This window comes from Argiope bruennichi, chromosome 10, assembly GCF_947563725.1.
Source record: "Argiope bruennichi chromosome 10, qqArgBrue1.1, whole genome shotgun sequence".
In the NCBI taxonomy this organism is placed as follows: Eukaryota; Metazoa; Arthropoda; class Arachnida; order Araneae; family Araneidae; genus Argiope; species Argiope bruennichi.
The window spans coordinates 49,384,154-49,410,746 of NC_079160.1; the positions used below are offsets into that span (position 1 = coordinate 49,384,154).

General features: G+C 31.7%; 1 protein-coding gene across 1 annotated transcript in view; it reads left to right on the forward strand.

Moving 5' to 3' along the window:
- Positions 1-261: 261 nt before the first annotated feature.
- The window catches only part of LOC129987526 (uncharacterized), a 28,032-nt gene continuing 1,700 nt past the window's right edge, over positions 262-26,593 (forward strand). The window contains exons 1-9 of the mRNA XM_056095496.1: positions 262-419; positions 6,046-10,503; positions 10,595-10,707; positions 13,639-13,882; positions 16,794-16,943; positions 20,475-20,547; positions 20,637-20,683; positions 20,770-20,851; positions 23,192-23,397. Of these exons, the coding sequence (XP_055951471.1) occupies positions 368-419; positions 6,046-10,503; positions 10,595-10,707; positions 13,639-13,882; positions 16,794-16,943; positions 20,475-20,547; positions 20,637-20,683; positions 20,770-20,851; positions 23,192-23,397 (5,425 nt within the window). The 5' untranslated portion in view covers positions 262-367. The remainder of the gene's footprint in view (positions 420-6,045; positions 10,504-10,594; positions 10,708-13,638; positions 13,883-16,793; positions 16,944-20,474; positions 20,548-20,636; positions 20,684-20,769; positions 20,852-23,191; positions 23,398-26,593) is intronic.

A 26,593-nucleotide genomic window follows, 5' to 3' on the forward strand; every position in this document is an offset into this window, starting at 1 on the left:
TAGGATTTAGGGAAACCATTAAGTTCTAATTTTGTGATTTGGTACAATTACAGGCAGTATACAAAAATTTAATGTCTACCTGTTTTTCTTGCATCATCATTCATAGAAAAATGACTGTACACTCCAGTGTGACACTAAGTCACAAAGATAAATGTCTAGTGCCGCAAGGGATTAAATTAAACAAGGTTTGAAATTACAACTTTATTTATTTGAAGAACTGAAACTTCTTGAATATTGATAGTCCATTGACAGACAGCCACAATGAAGGGTTGAATCAAAATCCTACTGACTTTTGTTTTAATGTGCTAACAGAGTTTGAGGTTTTATTGAATTTAGTAAACAAATATTTAACTTTTAAAAACTGAAGATGATAGTAGGAATCAAAGGAAAAATAGTGTTATTGATTTTAACAGTAGGAGGTAAGTGTCTTATTTGAAATTTCAAATTTCACTAAGAATTAGAATTTTAGATAACCTAATTAAATTTTATATTTATCTCCAATTGAAAAAAAAAAAAGAAAGCGACATCATTTATTTGAATTTCGATATCAAATTTGTTTCGTCGCTAGAAACAGGAAATTTATTTTTATCTGTTTATTAAAAAAAGACTGCAGACTTACATTTTTTTCTCAAATTGATGATTATAAAACTTACTACGGGTTTTGATATTTAATGTACTCAAATCTGCATTATAGAAATAATCTATCTTAAGCCCAATTTCCCTTTTTTTATAGTTTTGTCGTATTTTGCATTAAGGTGGTCTTATCATCAGTTGAATGTTCCAATAATAAATGCAGATCAAAAACAAAGGATAATCTTCTTCGAAACATTTTTGTTTCCCTCTGGAGCTTATTTCGGCTTTTTTAACAAAATGCGAAATTTTTTATGAAGGTTGATTGTCTGACATTTGGAAATATCATATGAAAGTTCGAAAATATTTAATTTGTATTAATCCTCCATCTGCTTATCCCGTGACTTCCGCAGGTTGGAAATCGGTCCATTTTCTATTGCATCTCTTGTTTTTCGCAGTTTAGACTGTTTATTTTTACGATTACAGATTTTTATTGTATCATATTATCCTGTAACATATAGTATGAGTTCACTTTGTTTGAAAAATATTTGAACTTGTTTGCAAAAATCGGATCTAAATGGTAACTTTAAAAAAATTACGGAATTCGGAGGATTAAACATGCAAAATGGGAATTTATAAAGATTATTCATTCATCAGAAAATGTACTTTACACCATTTCTATTTAAATAGAATCGGAGTAATTAAGAATGAATATTGAAGATGTCATTTTTTCCAGATTTAAAATGCCCGATTTAAATGAACGAGGAGAAATTACCTGAAACTTAGAAACGCAATTTAAAATGAATAAATTCAGTTTAGTAGAAAGAATGCCTAAATGGAATCTTCAATTTAACGCAGTTTTTTGACATTTATGTTACCTGAAATCTGTTCAGCAATGGGATTTGGTAGTACAAATTTTTATCCAAACTCTCGATAGTTGCAAACTGTCATCAATCATCGAAACAAATTTTGATCTAGCCTAATTGGTGCTCTTCTAACTTGTCATTTCAGCTGATTCATCGTCAATTTCATCAATATCTCAGATGAACGACTGTTATCATTACTGTCATTCTAGTATCTTCACTGTCTGACTGAATACTGTCATTCTAGTATCTTCAACACAATCGATGAAAATGAAAATGCTTAGTGAAAAATCAATCATGGATGGCCTTAATGTTGCTTGCTTTATTTCATAAACTCCATTTCTTATTGAAAAGAGTTAAAATAATCTCCAAATCCTCTTTCAGTAACAGTCGAGTCACTTCCTCGGCGTTCCATGCTTTATTCTCATCGCATGAAATATTTTAACTCAACTTCACTTTTAACATACGAGAGTTAGTGGGAGAACCTCTCTATCAGTATACTTTTAACTTTTTAAAAGCTATTGGATTTTATCCTTTTATATAGTTGTTTTACCTAACTAATCTGTCATGTTTTGATTGTTGCTGTTTTACTAACCTGATCTTTAATGTACTTTTAAACTTCTCACTTGATATCATCTCAAACCATATGATTGGCGCAGTATAGCCTACCTTTGACTCTTTCCCCCCCAGGGGACACCTCGAAATGATGAGATGCTTCCGGCATGGTGGTTGGATCTCACCACCCTGGAGGTTGCACTAATAGGTGGGGGATCTGACTCCTCCCATCGATGAGGGACGTACTTCCTTCGGGGAGGGCTATACCGTGGCCGGTGACGGCCCTTAGGACTCAACCACAGTTCCCACCAATGTTGCTGTTGCGGTGGTCTGGTCATTCAGTTTTTATGGTTTAAATCCGTGTGCCTTCGTGGCGGGTCGGAGAGTTAGATGGCTGACTACCTTTGGCTCTTGCGCCATTAAACCTGAATTAACCAACCATCCTCGACGTCAGTTTTTCTTGTTCTGTAATCGATGCCAATAAATATCAAACCATTAACTAATTTTTACATGTGAAAATATTGTATGTATGTCACATAATATTCTTTAAAAATTGGTTGCTAGTTTTGGCATGAAATGTTAACATTATCGACAAGACAGAATATTGTGTTCCTTGAATTCCTTTGCTTTGTTACTATGCTTTATTCCAATTGTATGAAATATATATAAGCTTTTATTATATTTAAAGCCAGTTTCTAATTTCCTCACGAAAATCATCAAGGGTGACTGAGAACCCTATTCCATTGCTCAGGAGAAAATATGAATTAAATTTTACTCGTAACTGTTATCTTATAGATTAATAAATATATAAGCTTAAAAACTTATTTGGCAAGTAACTGAGGTAAGGAATGAATAATTGAAAAATTTTGGTTCCACTTTTTTTGATATGGTTGCAATTGCAATAAAAATGCTTCAAAATTTCACTGCAATAAGTGAAAAAAATGCTTATGATCTTTCTCTAGAGTACTACTTAAAAGAAAGCAAGTTTTCCCAATCGGTAAGGTTTCGTTGGTGAATGAAATTCATTGGTGCATGCTTCTTGATCTTGACTCCTTGTAGTCACTCTTCTCAATTACCTTTACTGAACTTAACATTGATTTTAAATTAGATTATTTGTATTCCAGTGACGTGACGCACTAAAGTCTATATTTTATACAATCTTTATGAATAGTTACTTAGTTTTCGAAGTAATAAATCTTGAGTAGAACGAACCTTAATTCGCATACTAATTGTACATATAACTAGCATTTGAAGTGAAAAGTATTTAATTTTAAAACAGGAAGAAATCAAATGAGATGGAGTAGAATTTTAACTTTAATTTGGATTTCGCACAATAAATGGTAATATTCTCAATCTAGATTCGAAAAATTAATGGCATCTTTTTGAAAAAAATCGTTTTCTTTTCATTTATGCATAAATAATGGATTATATAAAACAATCCTAAAACAATGCACTTTTTGGAAAAATTGAATCAATAAGTCTTTTTTTACCAAAGTTTTAAATAAAAATTCAGTAAAAAAAAAATGTTTTTCCTCTGAAGGCCAAACTGGAAAGTACTTACTTATAATCGATCGTCTTTCATATTCGAACTTAATGCAATGTTTATTCTTGACTTTTTCAGAAACTGATATTACAATTTGGAGTTGTTGGAGGAAAAAATATGAATGTTTAGCTTTGTATAAAAAATTTAAAAAATGTCATTTCAATTCAAAGTGCTTTTCTCTTGAAATCAAATGATCCGATTTTGAAATGTCATTTTCCATCAACAATAATGTCTTCAATTAATTTTAATTTTTAAAAATGTCAGAATTTCTTTAGAATTTCCTCAAAGTTACGCTGTAATAATAATTCAAAACTTAATCGAACAGTAACATAATTCGCAGTATACAGTAATATAATTCAATCCAATCATTACGATTGGTAACATTCATGTAATAATAATTTAATCGAATCGGTAACATGCATCGAATAACAAATGAGAAGCTGAAAATTTAATCGAACAAAGGGAAAAAAAACTATTTCATTTTTCAAGTTTCGGCTACGCTATGATTAACATCCGCGTAAGAGAAATGTTGAATTATTAGAATCATTAGTTTTATGTATAAATTTTTCAACTACAAGAATGAATTATAGGTTTAGAAAATGCCAATGGAATACTCGAAATCACGATAGTTATTCCTTGTATCCCCCAGCACGATTAAAACTTAATTTCTTAGAATAAGGATGTAAGGATTCTTAAATTGTAAAATACTAATAGGAAGAGTTTAAAATGAGAGCTAAGCGTTAGAAATTAAAGATGGAAAAGTCGCCTTGTTCTCAAACACATCTTGAACGTTTCAAATATGTATAAATTTCTTCTGCTGAACTTTAACACTTCGTTTGTTGAGGGGAGGTGCACAAAGTATCTGTGCTAATTTAGTCATCCCTTTTGCATTTGGAAAGTAACATATTGAAAAACCTATGTAATTCTGGATTAGAAAAAACAAATGAACAATTACAGATCATGTTGGCCAGAAAGCAAGAAGCTATGAGAGATCCTGCTATCGTTGAATGATGCAACACATTTGCACATCTTAAGACTATATAAAGTTTCAAGAAATAATTGTTTCTAGTAGTTTTCTTCTACAAAAAAATTATAAGCTAAAGGACTATTAAGATACATCATTTTAAGTATGTCAGGGTCACAATTGGGATTATTTAATTGAATTAATGAAACAAGTTTTCATTCTATACTATCACCATGATTTGTCTTTAATCAAAGCAAACCCTATCCAAGGATTTCCCATATGTATGTTTTAGTAAAAAGTACATCACAAAAGAAATTTATATTTGAAATTCATTTCATATTGCTTCTTTTTATCACATATATAGACGAGTTTTCTATTGTGTATTTAGAACATTCAAGTGTTCATTTAACCTTTGATGTAATATTTTATCAATGGAAGTCTCAAATTTCAGCATTCCATTTAAAGATATTAAGGAACTTGAAGTTTTATTCATTGTTATAGTTTAATTCTATTCTTGACATTCCTGCAGTAGGCTATCTGTTGCCCTAATTGCATGCTAAATAGCATTCCTGAAATCGTTAGTACAATGTAGTCTACTTTGCAGACTTCTTGCATAAGTTTCTTAGAAAGCTAGGGTTTGTCAGGATGACTTCTAGAATTGGTAGTCGTTGGAAATTTTTTTAAGTTTAAAAAAATGCCTATTGCATACTTGAGATGTCGAAGGCTTCGTGAAATCAATTTCTTCAATCTTGCTATGCCGCTCTTTGAATAGAATATAGAATTCGCGATGTTTGCATTATCAACAATAGGAACTGAGTAAAATTTTTTTAATTAAAAAAATTCTACGTCTTTACTAGCCGAAGTAGCCAGAATCTTGTAGCTTCGCTAGCACACTGAATGTAAAAAAAAGTAAGCTAAATCATATTTGCTAACTTCAGTGGCGCTATTTGAAAAAATTGATGGCTTGCTATTGTGAGATTTTTATGAAGCCATGATCATATGTATCTTATTTCGGAACAAACCCCACAATTGCTTGTTACTACAATATGTAATTACTTCAATGTATAAGGAAGGACTGATATTTCTTAACTAATCAGTAAAGTGCACTAAAAGATGGCAGTAAAAAGTAAGCAATTCTGTCTTTTCTGTAGAAATGACGAAACTGATTTGAACTTGGTATTGAAAATAATGAATAAATGGGTTTGGCGATTGCTTACATAGAAGTTATTATGCTGATTTTTACATAAATAAAACAGGAGTATCGTCCATTCAAAATTGAAACAAAAGGAAACGGTAAAGAATATCATACATTTCCACAATTTAACATATGTCATGACCACTGTCTTATTATACTTTAAGAATGCAGATAAAATCGTATAAAATTGAAATTCTCCACTATTATAATATTTATAACAAAATAACTTCAGCTAAAACCGAATAGCTTGGAAGTATATCAAACCTTGTATTTATTGACTTAACTAGTAATATTCTATCTATAAAAGTTATTTCTATGAAAAATTACGTTTTAATAATTCATTTTATTTTCTTAGCTGTTTACTTTATATGCGAAGATTTAAGAGAGCGTTTTAATTCTTCGTCACAAGTTCCTGAAAATGCACATCCTACATTAAACGTTAGAAAAGAACTGTTTGTTGGAGAATATGAAACAAATGATGGGGAAGAATTGTATATTGGAAGAAAATTGTTAGCTCATGACCCCAATGTAAATAAAAAATCACTAGAACTTGAATCCGATAAGAATTTGAATAAAGCAAAATTCAATGAAGAAAATTTGCAAGAAATCTCTAAAAATTTCATTTCATACAAGAACATTGGTAGAAATCGGATGAAGAAATTGAGCAGACGCAAAAGAAATACTCACCACACAGACTTCGGGTGGAGACTTAGTTTAAATGTCACAAACAATAAAAGTCCTCCAAAAGGAGTATCAAATTTCGAATCTAAAGATGACTTGATTTCTAAATCTGGGAAAGAAAAGTTCTTGAACATTGCTGTTCAAATGGAAGCAGCTTCACCTGATGATAATTCGTTCAAAGAATTGCATCAAGCCTGGGATTCGTTAGGATTATTGTTAAGAAGGCTATATGGAAAAAATGCTTCTTTCAAGGAAAATGCTCGTGACATTACAATCGAAACAACTACAGAGCAAGACGATAATATAAAGACTGAGATTCCTACGGAAAAACCAGAGAGGGAACGATCTCCGAAATTCCTTTTTGGATTAATCAATTTTGGAAGCACTGAGAATCCTCCACTTGAAGAGGTTGGAACAATTCCTGGAATTAATAATTCTTCAGAAAGTGTAACATCGTCGAAGGAAAACGTGGGTCTGCAGGAAGAATCTATTTCAACAGAAATTTTCTTAAGCTTAAATTCTTCTGAGGCACCCATGGAAGTGAATTCTTCTGATCACCTCTTTGGATTGCAAGAACAAATTTCGGTTGATTCTACAGTAGTTCCGATCTCTGATACCTTCATCGGGTTGGAAAATAAAAGTCCAGATTTGGATTCTCAGTCTATAGAGAAATTCGAAAGAACTTCTGCTGACCCAGATAATGACTTTCCAATCGAAATAACGACTTTAAAACCAGAGCCTTCATTTACATCTGAGCAATTAAAAGAATTTTGTATTAGTCTACTGAGTAGAATTCAGGTTTCTCCGAAATCAATTGATCAGTTTTCAGAGGAAAATGGGAGTGGAGAGCTGGACATGGTGAGCATGGAAGACAAGGAAATTATGACTGAATTTCAGACGCTTAGTACAGATGTCCCTAAAGAATCAACAACTAAATCAACAAATCAAAGATTTGGAATATGGGCAAGTATCTGGAACAGATTTGTAGGCAGAAGGCTAATCCAGCATTCGATTGATGCCAGTTTGCAATCGCCTACTTTAACTCCAAAACATGACATCACCTTGGAAAAAGCAAAAGATGGCATTAATGACGCATTCCATTCCAAAGTCGAAAGTTCAACAGTTTTAGGCGTTTTTGATTCCACTGAATCTGATCAAGACTTCTTCAATGATGAAGATGGAAGTGCTCTGACTGTTCCTGATTGTGAAAATTTCTTCAGGCAAATGCAAAATGATGCCGTTTTTTCAAAACCAAATTTATTGGATATCATCAACAACCCTATACTTCTAAGTTTAGATCCATCGCAATTCAATTTTACCGAAGTAATTGATGATAAACAGGAGCGATCAATGAGATCAGGATCGGATTCTACAGATTCCAATTTTGAAAATATTTTGACTACTAAGGACATGGCAGAGGGCTTAAACACCCCTTTCTCAGTTGCTAAATCAACAGGCAAAGAACTTCCTGATGAGTTTTCTGTGAATGACCTGTTGAGTGAGCATCCAGATAAAAATTTTTTCGAAATAACCGTTTCAAACGAAGATCTCTTACCAACGCTTAATGATAATCAAGAAAGCTTTCAAAGTGGAACATTCGACAAATTCAATATTGATAATTTGATTACAGAAAATAGCAACGATTTTAATAAAGCAGCAACAGAAATTTCTATTTTTTCGGATGAGTTTCCAGAAAAGCAAATGCAGCCATTTACTGAAATATTAGATGATGGAATATTCATTCAGTTGGATAACCATATGAGAACAGACAAGCCTTCAGAAGTACCATCTTCAGAAGTTTCTGCCGATATTGATGATAGAATTTTTGGATTATTTAATTTCGGCAGTGGCGAAAGAAGTATAGATGATTCAGATAGTTTAAGTACGCAAAATGCAAGCGAATTTCCCGAAGATCCTGCTCTGATCAGTTTTACAAGTAGCGACTCTGATTTAAATGAAGCCTTTTCAGTGGAGGGACTAGGAACAACTTCTTCCGATTCCGTAACTAGGCGTAACATTTTTGATATCATACTAAACCTCCGAAAAGAGGAAAGTCTAATAAAAAGCACAGATTCTGTTGCTTTTCATATAAATGAAGGGACACAAAGTATGGAAGATGCAAATACAGTTCTCTCTGCTAAAAAATCGCAAATTGAATCTCAGTTTGACTCGCATGAAAAGCGTACTGAAAACCAGGAACCATCCAATATGCCTGCAACACAATCAATTTCAGATCAAATGCCTTTGCAGAATATTCCCGATGAGAAATCGCAAACAGATTCCGAGTTTGACCCCGAAGAACAATTTAATGAAAGCCAAAATGGTGCACTGGACTCGACAATATCGGCCACAAAATCACTATTGGAAAATCAAACATCCTTTCAGGTTGTTCTTGATGATGGAAGTGGCGATGAAGGAAGTCGGATAATTCCTGGGTTGTTTAACATTTTCGGGAGTGGTGATGGTAGAGAGCTATCTGAAAGCCCGTTTGATCCAGAACTCAATTCTGAATCCTCTGAATGCTTAGATTGCTTTAAAAATACAAGCAATTCATTGTCATTTGATGATTATGATTATGATGATTGTGGATCTGATATAAATGATACTGTTACGCTCATGGGTGAAAAAATAACTACAATGAATCCCTTGTCTGATAATATTGTATCGGATGCTTACGTTGAAGATGATGGAATTTATCTCGACAATAAAGTGAATCCACTTTCCGAATCGAATCAAGAACCACCTCAATTCTCAACGGATCATTTTCTGAAAAGTATTGTCTCTACTCCAGTAGCAGAAAGTGTGTACTATGGGCATCATGATAATTCTGAAAATAATGGTTATGAAGTCACCAACTTTGAAAATTATGATAATTCGGAAAAGAATGGTTATGAAGTCACCAACTTTGAAAATTATGATAATTCGGAAAATAATGGTTATGAAGTCACCAACTTTGAAAATTATGATAATTCGGAAAATAATGGTTATGAAGTCACCAACTATGAAAATTATGATAATTCGGAAAATAATGGTTATGAAGTCACCAACTATGAAAATTATGATAATTCGGAAAATAATGGTTATGAAGTCACCAACTATGAAAATTATGATAATTCGAAAAATAATGGTTATGAAGTCACCAACTATGAAAATTATGATAATTCGAAAAATAATGGTTATGAAGTCACCAACTATGAAAATTATGATAATTCGAAAAATAATGGTTATGAAGTCACCAACTATGAAAATTATGATACTTCTGAAAATAATGGTTATGAAGTCACCAACTATGAAAATTATGATACTTCTGAAAATAATGGTTATGATTTTCCAAACTACAATAACTATGAAAACAATGGCTACGATATAACTACTTTTCAACCACTAGAGCACATACATATTGAGGAGGAATGTGATGAAGACCATTCTGATATTGAAGCACAGGCTTTCTCTGCAAGCCCTACAGAAGCCATAACGTCTCCTGAAGAGAATTTTCGGTTTATGGATACTTTATTTTTGACAGGAAGTGGTGCAGGTGGCTTATTTGGCAACGACGATGGTGAAATAAATTTAGTCCAAGAACCAGATACTACTTCATTTCCATCTCTACTTTCTCCAGTATCTCCTCGTCAATCGCGAAGAGGAGGTCGAAAGGATGACGTATCCTTTGTTACATGGCCAACAGAAAAGCAAGACCAAGTGTCCGAGAAGCAGTTCGATTTCACACAATCAAGCGCATCTGAGAACCCTAAGTTGGATTTTCATGATACGACTATAAATGAAAAAACCCTTCAAACACCTGAAGGAGAAAAGAAAGTGGATTCCGTCTCCGATTTGGACTCGTTTGAGTCTATTCGAAGTGTAGAAGATGGATTTGAAAGTACAAAAGTTGACGATGGCAGGACTCAAATATTCCACGAACCATCCAGTGAAACATTTACAGCCATCAGTTCTGTAGTGAGTTCAGCTATCATTCCGAAGAAAAAGGCAAAGGATTTGCCGCCAAGATATTGTAACAATGCTGGAGAGTGCAACATTGATTTAAATGAGGGTTGCATTACCAAGGAAGGTCGCAGTGTTTGTGATTGCAGAAGATCTTTTGTGAGGCATCCAGAAACTGATATCTGCGAGGGTAAATTAAAAATTAATTTAAAAATACATTACATTTATTTGCCCCAATTTGATTTTTGATGTGATTAATATTTGAATTACAATTTTTCTAGCTCCCTTTATGATGAGGACATCACTGAAACTTCCAGGTGAAGATTTTCATGAGGACCTCAGAGACAAATACTCGGACATGTACAAAAATAAAACGAGAGACGCAATCGATACGGTAATTAAAATCTTGGTTCTTTTCTTTACATAAGAGCTTAATTCGGAATAAATGAGAAGAATCATTTAAAAAATGCATTAAAGGTTGTGTAGAACCTCAATCTTTACTACCATTAGAGGAGCTAGTGAAAATGAACATAAAGGTTCCAATGGCCAACAAAATAAACAATTTAAGATATATAAAGCAGTTGATCTTTTCTCATAATGTATATTCTTTCCAAAAGGGAAGCTTTTCAGGAAAGCATTGTTCGTGTTTAATATTTAATAGTGCAAAAGTTTTTCTTAACTTCAAATCTGAATTAGGCTTTCCAGTTATACGCATGAATAGTTTGTAACTTAATGCATGTTTTGATTTATGGTATAAATATTTCTTAAAAGAAAAGTATCCAATGTTTTAAATCTTGGTATATCAAATTTTGTCGCTTGTTGGTTTTGAAAATTTGAGGTGAATTTATCCGAATTAGCGGTTTTTTAATCATCAAATCATTCGTTGTGTTCCAATGATTCATTTCAACAGAACAAGATTATCCACCACCCCTTTCCTGTAGTGCTGTGAATAGTTATGTTTAAAGGCAGAATTCGTAGCAAATGTGTTGAAATCTACTTTGAACAGTCTTGAAAGCCAGAAAAATATTTTAGTACATTGGAAATGGCTTGCCATGAAATTCAGTAACATAAATTGTTTATATAATAGGCTTAAACTTCATTAACGCGCGTTCATCAGACAAATGCACAATATCAGAAACTGTAAATAGCCAATAGATTGATTTTTCGCGCTTTACACGTGATTCCTTGTTATAACTAATGGTAAGATGGGATATCTTGTGAGCCTTATTGATCAAGATTTATTCTAACCTTGTATATATATTTTTATAAACCCTGTTTAGCAACTTCATTCTTTGGTCGTAATTTTTTACCATCATTGTTTGCCCAAAGCTTTTGTTTCCCATTCACATACACATCCTTTCAGCCATCTGCGGAATATGGATACTTAATCACATTTCTGCTTTAAGTCGTACTTTATTGCATCTCATCACGTGTTATTACATTTCTGATAAAGTTCATTTACTTTAAAAACATCATAAACTGCACATCTTTTAACCCGGATGATTGTTACTCCAGCTCTGTTGAATGGATTTGGTCTACGCAATTATCCTCATTGCCAAGTTTGTAATCATGAAAATAACACTGAACATATCTTGCTTTTTTTGTTCTAAATACGCAATTCATAGGTCAAATCTTTTTGCAAAACACTTAATTTCGATCTTCATTCTTAATCTTCATTCAAAGCATTTAGTGAAAGCTCTTTCTAGAAGGCAGTATCTTCGGATCCCTGTTCAATATATATTGAATGCACTTTTTTGGCATTAGGAACAACCAACTTTGTTGTTGTAGGGATTAGCTCCCCTTCCTAACCCTAGATGGCAGCATATTCTCATTATTTTGAAAATTATACAGAAAAAATTTCTTTGTTTTTGCTGGTTATCAAGAAAAGTAGATGCTCACGTGGTGTATGTGAGATCAGAAGCTTGCAAGGAAAATCAGAGCAAATTTATTTTAACGATCACATTGAAACCCAGTGAGTTTCTTGTGAAAATAGTATATGAAGAATATAATTTTTACTATCTTAAAGAAATATTCGTAACCGTGATATGGAATTTCTTATCGGAAATTGTATAAAAATAAGGTGTGATTAGAGCGAGTTCGCAAATTGTACAGACTAAGTCTATGGCAAAGGATACCGACGTGCTCTGATTGGTTTAAGCTTTGGCATCTTTTTGGCAATGTTTTGCACCCATAATAGTGTAGTTTTCGCTTATTTGGCTCAAACCTTGTACCTTTCATTAGTTTTATGGAAGATGCGAATGAATATCAACACGATCTAATTCTTATTAATATAATTGTTTTCTCTAAATATTACTAGTAATACTGCTAATACTAATTAATATTAATAATAATAATAAATATTACTAATAATACTAGTAATACAAGTAACTAATGTTGTTTATGCACAGAAGTATAAAAACTAAATGAAAGTAATTACTCAACATATAATGCAGCAATTAAATAATTCTTATTTTTCTATGATTTTCGCACCTTTATTAGTTAATTTATGCAGTCATTGAAACTTGTTGCTGAACGTTTGTTACTTTCCCATCAACTACATATGGGAAGATGATTACTTAATGCCCAAAACATATAAATATGTATGCTTTAACGGAATATGCGATTCCGTAGCTAATGTTTTTTAGTTATTTCAAAATAATATTAAAAGAAACGCACACAAATATTTTTAATAAATTGCAATTTTTATATTTCCTGAATTTAGTTTTCAGGATTTGATCTTTACTGCTGTATATGTGTTCCAGATTAATATTGCATGTAAACCGTAAAAAATAGGGGAGCGGGGATAAATTCACCAATTTTATTTATTTTTATAAAAATATATTCCGGTATGGCATCTATTTGGCAAAACCTTGCCAAAAAGATGCCAAGGCTTAAACCAAACAGAGCAGGTCGGTATCCTTTGCCATAGAGTTAGTCTGTACAATTTGCGAACTCGCTTGATTGCGATGCGAATAAATGGATAGCTAGTAAAAAAAACTGTTTCCAGATTTTTCTTGCATAGAATCTTCTATTTTTGCAAACTTGAGCACAGGGTATGTGCTCACGGACAGTGCAGAAGTACTTCGTTAGGGAAATGTCTCCTATATTCGATAGTCGCCAAAAATCCTATTCTCACCAAATTTCAATCAATTTTCAAAACTTTCTGTTAGACTTTTCGTATTTGCCATATTTATTACAAGATATGTAGGCGGTCATGTTCCTTTATTAGAGATATTCTTTATTGAAAGATTTCCTCTATTAATAAACTCCCACATGGACCTACAGTATTTAATATTGGATAATGTTGGTCCTATTTAACTTCCAGATGTGGTTGGTTGTGTACCATGATCCAACCCTGGAGTATAATGTAGCAGACATCGATGTTGCGGGTTTCGAAAAGGGCAGTCTGGTGATCCACTGGGAGATCACTTTCGCTGTGAAGAAAAATGAGAGCATTTTGGAAGTCGTTCAAGAATTGGACGAGAAATTGGAAGAAACTTTCAAGCATAAAAATGTGGTCAACTCTGCTCCCCTCAATGTGGAAAATGCCAAATTGTTGTCGTTCAGCGGTAAGTTAAAGGAAAGTTATTTCAATGTTAAAAGTTGGTGATAAAAACGTGGATGCAATAGTCAAATAATGTTTGTGTAATGCATAATTCAAATATACATATAGAATTCACTCTACATATTGCTATTATCTGTGATTTTAAGCATGATTCTAGTGTTATATAAAATTTAATTTCTCTGCATTCTAGTTTTTTTTGTAACTTTAAAGTTTACATCTAAATCGCAGAGAAGCTCTAATTTGTGGTATCGCCATCAATTTTGAGAATCAATATATTTCGTTCATTGATATTAAATCAATCAAATTAATTGCTTTTTTGAATTATTGCATATTTAAACAATTTTTGTCACATTGTCAAATTGTTTTTATAAATTGATAAATCTTTATAACTGTGTTTTGAAAAAACTTGTAAACTGTGTTCTGTATTCCTCTAAGCATAAGATTAAAGCTCTTTTGAAATAATTTTATAGTTGATATATTTGAGTCAGCATTGCTAGGTAAAAATTTTCGTTTAATAATCGTCTTCTTTGTATCGCAGCAGACGAAAGCTGAACCGGATCAGTTTAGGGGGGAAATATTTTTGCAACTCTAATAGCATTAGTATTAAAAGGAAAATATGAGCATAGACATTTTTTTTTTAAATATGGTCAACTTTATGAAAGTATTTCTATTTTAACATTTATGCCAGTCTAATAAAGTTTTATAGGTTCATTTAATATTTTTAATATTTTGAAGCCCAAGATGTTTTAATTTCCATTACACTTCTAAGTTTTTGGTGAATATTCTAATTACGTGATCACTTTTATAAGAACTTAACTTCTAATCTACCAATTGCATTCAAAAGTATGAAGCTGTTTTGAAATCAAATGAATTGCTTCGTTACTGAAATATATTAATCTGCTTTTTAAATATTTGTTACAACAGTGATTAGAATTAGAATTCCGATAATATCCGGATATAATGTGATTGTTCAAGCGAGCTTTGAAGTGCTCAATACGAGCTTTTAAGCGATAAGACATGCTGCTTTGAATCGCCAAAGCAGCTTAGGATTTTAGTGCACCAACAAGACAGGACCACAAATTCGTACGCTGATATCTATATATCAAAAAAGCAACTAATGATGAAAATTTTAAAAATTCTTGGAAATATTAGACAAAAGAACATTTAGACTCTGTAATGGATAATATGGTTAATTTTCGGAGCTCATTTTTTTACTTGTAACATGGAAAATTGAATGGAACAAAGCTAGGTAGTCTTTCAAAAACTTTCCGGTATACTTCTTAATAAAGGTGCTATACTCCCCTCCAGCAAAAAAAAAAAAAAAAAAAAAAAAAAAAAAAATGTGGAAGTTGGAAAAGCCTTAAATGTCAGAAATGCAAATATTTTTAGTCTCACACATGAGAACTGTGTGCTTCGCAGGACAGTAAAGAAAGCCGTTACTTGTGCAATAACTGCATGCCTCTGGCGAACATTAGTTATGAAATATCGATCTTTGATAGGAATTCAGGGTACGATCTTCGGTGTTTTTCTTTCTTTTGTTGATTAATCGCTGCCATTCGATTATTACGTAAATCAAGAAATCTAATTTATTTTAGACGTCTTTTTGAACCGACTGAAATCAATTTAACAAAAAACTACAATTGTGGTAATAAAATAAAATTTCATTTACTTAACTCATTTTGTTTCCAAATTACTGTGTTTTATGCGAAAATATGAACCGACAGACCAACCTTCGACAGATTATGGACGAATTCGATAAACTGTACTTCAGATAACAAAACTGTGCACGAAATTGTATCCAACTCTTTTTCTGCAGTTATGTTAATTTGTAATCTGATTGTTGGGCATATGACTGAAATGATTTTCAACGAAATCATTTAAGTTATACGCCCAACAATCCCATTTACCAACAAAAATGGTTGGTAAATGATTTTCGTTCAAAATTTGATAAATATAACAATTTTTGTCAAATTCATATATAAAATTTCATCTGTTTGGTTAAGTTTTTGTGTATTCAAACAGATAGACGTAATTGCAAAAATGTATTTTTCGCACCCAGAGAAGCCCGAAACATCGAGATTCATCAAATCTCAAATTCGAATTTTTTGAAGGTTACAAAACTTTCTTTTGTATACTTCGCAGACAAGATAGTAAAAAATATGAAACAATGACTTGTCTAAAGATTTTCACATTCATTATAAGCCAACTAATTTAAGTATTGATTTTCTGAAACTAGTTTGAATTGGGGCATTACAGGATCGCAATTAAGTGGAAATATCTTCTTTTTTTCAGACAATAATATACTATATAAATTTCATTATTGAACAATGGTCCTCTTTCTGCATGTCGAATTTTTAGTTCGCGAACAAACGATTCTATACTCGAAATTTGTATGCCCTCAGTTATGGAATGTCTATACAATGCATAGCAATTCTTTAACTAATATTACAAGTGAATTTAAATTAATGTCTTGATTTCCAATCTACTATGGAAAAGTATTTGATATATCTATTTGAACGCAGTATTCGAGGTTATGTATTCGTTTGATACGTGATATTACTAAAATTGTAATTCTATGTAAAATTTTGATTTCAATATTCCAGAAAAAAGCAGAACCCAAATGCACATTCGGTTTTCATTATTGTAATTAGAAGTGGCTTCACGGCTTTTCAGTTTAAGCGGGGAATACAAGGATAACATTTTTATTATAGAATCTGAGAAAGTTTCCAGGAGACCACTCGCTTACTTTGGTCCCAGTATGTTTAATTAACGATCAAAATTTATTTTATTGAACATTACTACGATATAAAATCCTTCTTGTAAGATCTAGAAACCTTTGTTCACATGATTCTGCAATTTAAAAATCAATCGGATCAATTAAAGGTATCTCGAATTAAATGCTTGTCTTCATTTAGACATCAACTCTTGCGAGAAAAAGGAACTGAATTATTGCAGTCCAAATGCCGATTGCATCAGAGATGGATTTCGAGGATTCAGATGCCGTTGTAAAGAGGGGTATCTGGACAATTCTAAAAATCCCATGTATCCGGGTGAAATATGCATCGGTAAGTTTTCAATGCATTTTAGAAATAGTTCAACTCTACATTTACAGTGAGAGTCAAAAGAAAGTAAACACAGGGGTGATTGACTTATAAGTCAATAATATTTGTAATACATTTTCTAATATAAAGTAGATATATACAATTATTAATTTAAGCAGAATCTAATAAACATTCAATTAAAATACATAAATAACTCAACTTGAGCCTAAGAACATCCAATTTTATGCGTCAAAAAAAAGTAAACACTCATAATTCATAATTTAATTTTATAGATATTACCACTTTGTTCTTAGAGGATCTTGATAGACGTTAGTCTTGTGTCTCAATTTATGTAAATTTCTAGAAAAAAATCTGGGAGATTTTGCGATGGAGAAACAAATAGCATTAGAAACGAGAAAATTGATAATAAATTTAAAGGAAAATGATAAATCCTTGGATGAAATAGAAACAATTGTTTAAAGTAGCTATTGCACAGTCAAGAAAATTCTTGACAAATATTCCAAACACAGATTAACGATTGTCAGAGAACAGGGTGACCAAGACGACTTACTGATACAGAAGTGAAAGCGGTAATACGAGAGATCAAAGCTAATACAGCTGCAGGTACTGTTAAAATATCTCAAAGCATCGCACAACAAACACATCCCCATCAGCAAACACGGTAAGTGCAAGCACTGTGAAAAGAATTCTTCATGAACATAGATTACATGGCAGAATTCCTCGTAAGAAATCATTCATCACGAAATCGAGCCAGAAAAAAACATATGCTATATGCCAAAAAGTACCTTAATAAGGATTCAGATTTTTGTAACAATATTTTATTTAGTGACGAAGAAAAATAAAACTGAGTTATTTGGCACACAGGAGCTCGCAAAAAATATGGAAATCAAAAAATGAAGAATCCGGTTAAAAGTATTCAGTTAAGACTAACATGGGGATGTATCCATTAAGATCTGGGGCGGAGGTGTATGGTGACAACAGGGGTCTGTAATTTAGTATTTATAGAATCTACAATGAACAAAATGGACAATCTATATATTTTGAAAGATAATGTTGCTCATAGTGTCATCATAGAATTTGGGATTGTCACAAAGCTAGAACTCCCAACATAACGATCGCAAACACGCATCAGATTTTGAAAGAATAGTAACTCGATCGTGTTGCAAAGACTTTTGAAAATCTTCCACAATTACCTAATCTATATCTCATTTAAAATTTATGGACATATCTTCAAAAAAAATGTATGCCAAAAAACCATTTCTAATAAGGAAAAGTTAAAATAAATTGTCATTGAAAAATGGCAAAAAAATCCCTCACGAACAAACAAAAGCTTGTCACAGCTATGCCTAGGCAATTCAGGGCAGTGATAAAATTTAAGATTGCAGACAAAACATTAATATTACAACTTTCATTGTTTTTGTCTGTCAGTGTTCTGTCTTTTTGATGCATGAAATCTGTTTAGTTGAATTATTTCGTTTTGTAATTTGATTTAATTAAAAGTTTACAAGTTGCTGCATCATATACGAATAAGTTAATAATTGTATACATCTACTTTATATTATAAATCAATAATATATTTGAAATAAAACTTTTTCTAGATCAATTATAAGTGTTTACTTTCTCTTGACTCTCACTGTATATGCGAGAGGTAAAACGAAAATTTTATGCAATTTGAACCCTCGTATCGCTTTTAAGATATACTATGCACTTTACCCTCTGATTCTTGATGGCAATCGAAATTCGAGTACATTTGTCTTCGATGGTTTATTAGGAAATAGTTCGTTGAAGTGGACTCATCCGCTGTGAATTAAAAAATCATTCCAGAATGCTCCAAGGAAAACTTGGCTCGTATTTTTTCAGCTATCATTAGGAACTATTCAACAAGCAAAAGTAACTTGCGGTTGTCAATATAATTAGGAAGCATATCTCCTAAATATCTCTAACATCTTTGCTTTGCAACCTGCAGCCTTCGTATGCAAAGTCCACCTATACATAATTAGCCCATTTGTATTGAATTTATTTGGTCGAGTTGGGCCGTGTTAGTATTCAGAGGGCTAAATGGTTATGAAACAGAAAACATTTTTAAGTAAAATTATTTATCATAGTGAATACAGTTTTTGGAGGATTCGTAAGGATATGAAACTAAATTCTCAAGGAAAAATTTGGATTGAATATGAGGCTAGAAGTGGTTTTTATATTATAAAGCCAAGAAAATAATTCTTTCATTTCCTAATGATATGCCGCACTCCATACGCTTTTTAATGATGCACCGATGCTGCTACTAAAGTATACTGAATTTTGAGTTTTTTAATCATTTTTATTTAACTTAATTTGCTTCAAGCTTAAGACGCGAACGAAAAAGATTACAGAATTCAAGTTTGGTGTGCTAGATTTTTGAAATTTTGTATATTCCTATACTTTTGATAATAGCTTTAACCGCGAACCTTAATTTTTACTTCATAATTACTGTTATATCAAAAGTGCTTATGCCCCCTCGGCACAATAAGTATTATAAAACGAGAGGAAGAAGTGTTTGAGGGTCTCTTTTGTGAATTTTGGAATATACGATTAACATCAATTGGCAGCGTATCTTTGATAGTTTCAAAGCTTACCCCTAAAACTTGATTATTTTTTTCAAATGTGATCTTTTCTTTCAAAGTAGCTGAATTAGTTGACCTTTTTGATAATGGCACGGGAATTGCAGAAGTTACATCCGTCTCTTATAATCGTTTTTCCCACAAGGAGAAAATTTCAGAAAGTCTTCGAAATTCTAATATTTATAAATTATAATACAAATTGAAAATACGAAAAAAAACACCTTGGTACACTAATAAATGCTTTTAAATACTTCTATTTTTAATTGACTTTCCAGTAAAATGGCGTAAATTGCTCTAGTAAAATAGCGATTCAGATTGTCAAGATTTAAGTTTCTTAGTATGAAATAGTTTTCTTCCAAATATTTTCTCCAGATCATTCGTACATTTTTTTTTAAGGATCATTTGTGTTTCAAATGAACTGAAAAGCTTAAATTTTAAATCCTCTTAAATAGTGGAATTTTTTCAAAAAACCTGTTTAGTATAAAGTCGGTAAATACAGATTTTGATAAATAGATAAGAAATACAATTTTTTTTCTCACTAAGGAAACTTATGAATAATTTCCGAAAATTAAAGATAAATTAGCTTATAACATTTTAACAAAATATACGTGTACAAAAAAGTAAAACTAAATTTTTTTTTAAATGTTTGGATATTTTTTTAAAGAATTTTTGCTGAAACTAATTTTTATAGTGCCTTATAAAAGAAAAACCAACATTCCTAGTGCATTATAAATTGTTCAATTTTTATAAAAGTTCTACCTTGGTCTTTGAATATCTATTTATTGAAAGCATTACAATAAACTGTCTTACTAGAATTGCGAACCAATCTTTATCAGAGTCCTGGATTCGAATTATTTAATGGAATAATACGAAAGACGGTTTATTATTTATAATACTTATTTCGTATTATTACCGTAACGTATATATATTTTTTCAGTTACTTGTCCGCTGGATTATTGTGGCGAAAATGGATACTGTGAAGTGAGATCGAATGGCGAGAAACAATGCTTGTAAGATTTTATTTTCATGGGTCACAAATTTCTTAATCTTAAATCTTATCTATCTTTCAAAAGTGTTTAATGATTTGCCTTTATTACAGATGCAACGGCTGGTATTTTGGTGAAAAGTGCGATATATCGGGAATACGTAAGTTATTTTTTTAAATTGCTGAAGTAATACCCTTTATTATTAACCATTAAGATGAAAATGATTCATATGTATTTGCTTTCCAGTTGTGGTTTCCTGTTTTGCTGGTGCCAATGTTATCCTCATAATCATTGTCCTGGCTGCAGTATTCCTTGTCAAGAGACGAAGGTGAGTTTTAATTGTTGTTGTTTCTTATGGCACTTGCCATGGGCAAGCCCGCTGTTCGAAGACAGCCGATTTAAGCCTGGGGGGGAGCGCCTCTTGTTTCTATAGTAGCGCCACCTAGGGCCAAGAGAACGACTTAGCTACACCCACGTCACAACCCTTTTTACGTTGCGGACTTCATTCACGTATTTCATTCACTCAACCACAGATCGTAATTTAGACCTGAATCAGAAAATGATCACCCCTGATCCAGTACCCCCAGTGGTATTACTCTCGACATGGAGGACTTGGACCACGACAGATTTAACGCGCGTCAGCCACCAAGCACGCGGGGAATCTTCGGCCGGCGGGGTTCGAACTCGCCTAAGGGACGCGAATCCGACGCTCTACCAACCAGGCTATCCCGGCCTGTTTTAATTGTATAAGTAGTGAATGACGAGTGCTATTAATTAGGTATAGCGAGCTCCTTTTGTATTAATTCGCACTACTCAATTGTCGAACGATTTGAACCTTTGTTAGCAAGAATAGTTACAAAAATAAGCAATTGAATATTGACATTTTTATGAAGGGGTCCGAACTAAAGGAAGTGTGATTAAATTTTCTGTATCCTCAAGTTAACGTCCTCATTTTTAAGCGACCTGGCAGTTTTGCATTTTAAATTTTGTGTGTTTCGAAAATGAAGAATGTTTGACTCATTACTTCTAAATATGGTCCTTGTACCAAAAAACCAAATTCAGAAAAGACTCAACAATGTTGGACCAGAAGAAATCTTCATCTTATTTGAAAAGATTAAGTACAATTTTTCCCCCTAATTTCTGTCAACTACTATCTTTGACACATCAAATCTGTGCTTTTATTTTTGTACTTCGAATGAGTTTCCAAAACATATTTTTAACTTGGATTATTTTAATATGTTTATCTTAATTTCTGTAACACTCGGATAAATCGGTAGTTAGATCTGATTAAAGGTAAACTCAATTATTTTAAACTGCCCCATAAAAGGTGTAAAAAGCATTCATAAATTACTGGGGAATAGGATAAAATAGACTTAATATTTTGCTTAAAATGGGAAATAAATGTGAACATAGAAACCAAATAGATTTAATAATCGCTTCTATCTATGATTACTATTCTTGAAATCATTTGAGGTAAAAAAATTAGCTGCATTCACTTTACATAAAATAATCCTATTTTAGCAAAATAATGAAACGATACATAATGAAGACTTTTTTTGTAAACAGTTTATGCCGGGTTTACATTCGGCCAGTTATATGACGGCCAGTAGACAGCGCATGCGCAGAAAGGGGCTGATTTATGTTTGCCACAATTTCATAAGATTTTTTTCAGGCATTTCATGCTTGGCTATAAACTGCCGATTTGGCGCTCCTAGATTTTTCTTGTTCACTGCATATCATATTAAAAGGACACGAAGGAACATAAAATAAAATGGTCAAAATACCTAAAGTTGAAAAACTATAAAAAAAAATGGCAAATAAAATGAAAAAGGAAACCACTACCTCTCATTAGAATAAAGAGCAAAAAAAAAAATGACCGAATTAATCTATAAGTGATCAATTTTTTTCACGCCAAAAATACTCCAAATTCTACAAACGCTTGAACAGTAAGAGGAAAAAACAGTAGTGGCATGTTGTTGTCGTTGGGACAAGTACTTGCCATTGATCAAACAGCATTTTTTAACCTTTCTACGCATGCGCTGTCTACTGAGCGTCTTATAATTGGCCGAGTGTGAAAGTTACGTTATCAAAAGTTTAAAAAAAAAGGACAAAAAAAAAAAAGAATGAAAAAACCGCATTGAAAATAAATGGTAACATTATATTGCAGCCTTCAAATTTTAAAAGTAAAAAAATTCTTCATTTGTCAAAGTTTCCTTTTCTATGACATTTTCTTTCTTTTTGAAAATATCATTGAATCTTAAAAATGTCTAAATCAAATAAACGTTTATTTTGCCAGTCAAATATCTGTAGATGAAATTTATTTGTTATCAGTTATTTGTTAGAGTAATGGCAGTATTTCAAACAAATAGCTATACTATGACAGCTGTATTCTATTATAAATTTTTTATACTTTTAAAAGCAAGGCATAATATTGGTTTATAAACAACGCTCACAGGTTGGATTACTGCGTGGATTACGTGCTGCGACAGGCGTAGTGCAAGTCGTTCGAATCTATTTACATTCCAGACTACTGACAAAAATACTTTTTTAATTTGAATTTAACCAAACTGAATTTCATTATTAAAGAAAAAAAAAACAACTGGGGATTTTTTATCTTGTAAACTGGAACTTAATTGATTGTTCCGCTAAATCTGCATTTATTTTTTAGGCAACGTAGAACAAGGTTCTACGAAAATAATCAAATCAGGTTTCAACCAAACCAAGAGTTGGGTCCATTTGGACGAGTTTCTCCGAGGCTGGCTGCTTCTATCGCTCTTGACGAAATGGGGCCCACCAAAACCTCTAAATATATGGCTATCAGCACACCGTTATACATGAAGCCAGACATACAGATCACCAGTCCTTCTATAATGGGTATGTTTGTATTAATAGGAGAAAAAAAAACACTTCACTTTAAAAATAAATTTAAGTATATATGCAATAAGTTAAAGCCTAACATGGTTGTTTCCAGTTCAAAATGTTTTTTTCCCTTGATTTGGAAATTCGCATTTAAATGTATGTAGATACGTTTGGGATAAATCTTTTGAAAAACGCTAAAAAATTGTATTTTTGAATGTTTGCATAAATTAGAATGAAACATTAATGTAACTGAAATATACTAGTTAAATGTTAAGTTTTTTAAAAACAGAAAAAAATTTAGCTAAAAAGAGGTATAAAACAAGTTTTTCAAATGATTTGCTCAAGATATTGTAGATAGTTCAGGAAATATATTAAGATAAAAAAAGCTTTTTTCATTCAGTCTTTAAATATTTAGTTAGACTGATAAATAACTTGAAATGTTCAATTTTTTGCATTTTTAAGTATTTAAAATAATAATCGAATATTTATAAATGAACAGATAGCTTATTCTCTAGTTCATGAACTGCAGAATACATTGTGGAATTATACCAATTTTGAACAAAAATATACATTATATTTTAATTTACGATATGTTTTGTAACAAAATTGTCAATTTTGAATTTGAGAAGATAGCATTTAAAGATATAAAATAGCAATAAAATATGTATTATATAAATATAAATAACTTAGCAAAGGTTAAATTTAGAAAGAAAATTCAAACAGTTTTATGAAGACTATTGAAAAATTAAGAATATTTGATAAAAAAATGCTTTTTTTTGTGGAGGTGAGTGAAATATCGACTTTCCAACATATTTTCATATCTTAAGCACTTATTGTTTCAATGCACATTGCGCCATCTGTGCGGATGGGAAGTTAGAGTAAAAATTTATCTGGCTACTTTCACTTTCTGATTTCCTTTTAGGATTATAATAATAAAATTAACAAATTGTTTTACTTCGAAGAAATTCGGTCTAATTACTGACGTTGCACTGTTATAGCGATTTTAGAATTCTACAATTGGTGAGACAATTAATGTTTCTAACCGTTGGGGAAGAATAATCCATTAATCCAGTCATTGGTTATCTGTGCAAATTAAAATTATTGCAGTGAGAAATATAATACACATATAAAAATAAAAATGAATAACATAAGAACAGGAATTAAGTTATTTGAAAGCATAACGTATCGAACACTCTTTTATTATTTGTAAGCTGTGGTTTTTTCTGAAAAGACGCGTCTGCCGATAACTTTTGTAAACTTGTAAATTTTTGGTGTTTCATATAAAATTACATTCTAACAAAATTAATCGATTAAAGCAATTGAATTCTTAAGCATGTGTTGCATACAAAAACACCTGAAATAGTTAAAAATCGTTTAATTTTAAATTGATATTCCTAAATAAAATATTTCAGATCGATAAAAATAACTTGCATAAATATTATTTGGAAAATTTAACTACCTTTTATCTCGGTAAATAAATACATAGCCATAAAGAAAAAAAAATCAATTGAACAAAGCGAAGATATAATGAATCAATTTCATTGTGAAATAATCAAATCTGTGCTAAATGGCAAACTGAACTAAGTATATTTAATCTCTTCCATATTATTCATTGTATTTATATTTGACATCGATCTTTTCAAGTTTACAGTAGCATTATCACCTTTGCTTGAGATTACTGTGGTCTTTTTTTCTATAACAATATTATATGGATTATCACTCAATGTTTTATTAGAAGCCTTATTTCCATATTTTTTTCATCCATAAGCGGAATAATCCGCACACGACCACTGTCAATTATTTCCAGCTACGGAATAATACGCTCAGAACAATCGCGTGATTTAGATGAGCATCTGTTTGAATGAACAGTACCAGTGAATTGCTTGTCGATCACAGATTTCTTTAAACAAATCTCGGGAACAATTTTCAAATGAGAATGGCGTATCTTGGATTTTTTTTTCTGCCACAAATATATAATAGCTGAAAATAGGAGTTTATTTTAATGATAAAGGAAACAAGAAATAATTGAAATAGTTATTTTGAAGCTTTAATTTACATAATTCAAGTTGTATTACAAAAAACTATTTTGTGGCCATTTATGCTAACGATTATAGCAATAGCGCACATTAACTTTTTCAGAGTCCGAAAATTCTTAATACTTCATTCGGAGTCTGAAGTTCTACAGTAAAAGGCCCAACTCTAATAGTCTTAGCTGCAGATTTGGAGAAAAGCTAATTTTAAGTCTGATTCTTCTGAAGATTTTAGGTAAAAACGAAATTGTAGCAAGCCGTTGGAGTTGCTCAGAACTGTAGAGGAACGTTTCCGCTCAAATTATCTTTCTACGTGCCTCGAATGTCTTCCTGATATTTGGATTCATTGTTCTTAGAATGACCAAGTACTGCAAGGCATTTGAATTTGTTTACTTTCAGTCGTTCTTTCTAGTTATTACCGCATTGAGAACTTTACAGGATGCAAATATGTGTCCAGTAAAGCGAATATTCAACATTTTCCCACGAAACATTTAATTATAAATTAATAAAACGATCATTTCTTGAATATCAATATTGTCGCAAAAGCAAGATCTGCACATAGTGTGGCTCAGAGGTACAGCATAAGATCGGGTCACTTGGAAAGCATTAATTCCGTATTCCAATTCGTATTAATTTAAAGGTTGAACTTTAATTTGAATTTCTTATTATTCATTTGTTAATGTTCTAGAAGCTTCTAGAACTTTCTATAATCTTCTTTATAATTCTAGATTATTCTGTAAAGGTATAAATTCCGAGTTCCACAAGCAGTGGAATCGGTTCTTCGCCTGCACGTTACGAGTTGCTTAAAGCTAATAAACTTTATATAGTGTTGCTTTGTGACTTTTTATTCCTTGCTTCTTCGTGACAATATAGTACTAACAAAAAACGCTTTAGACTATTAACAAACTTTGGTTATACAAAAATGAATTTTGAGACTTCCGTTTTAACGTATAAAATCAGATGTATAAAGACCGATACTTTCACTTTGCATCAAGTCGTTCATTTCATGCTTGGAATAAAAAGAAATCGAAAAATAAATAGCAATTGTTTACTTCTATAGTTTAAAAATATATTTCAAATTAACTGAAAAATAATTTGAGCATTGCGTCATTGCTAATATAACTCTGACAATAAGCCACAATCTTTGATATATTTATTTTCAACTAGAATTTGCTAGAAAT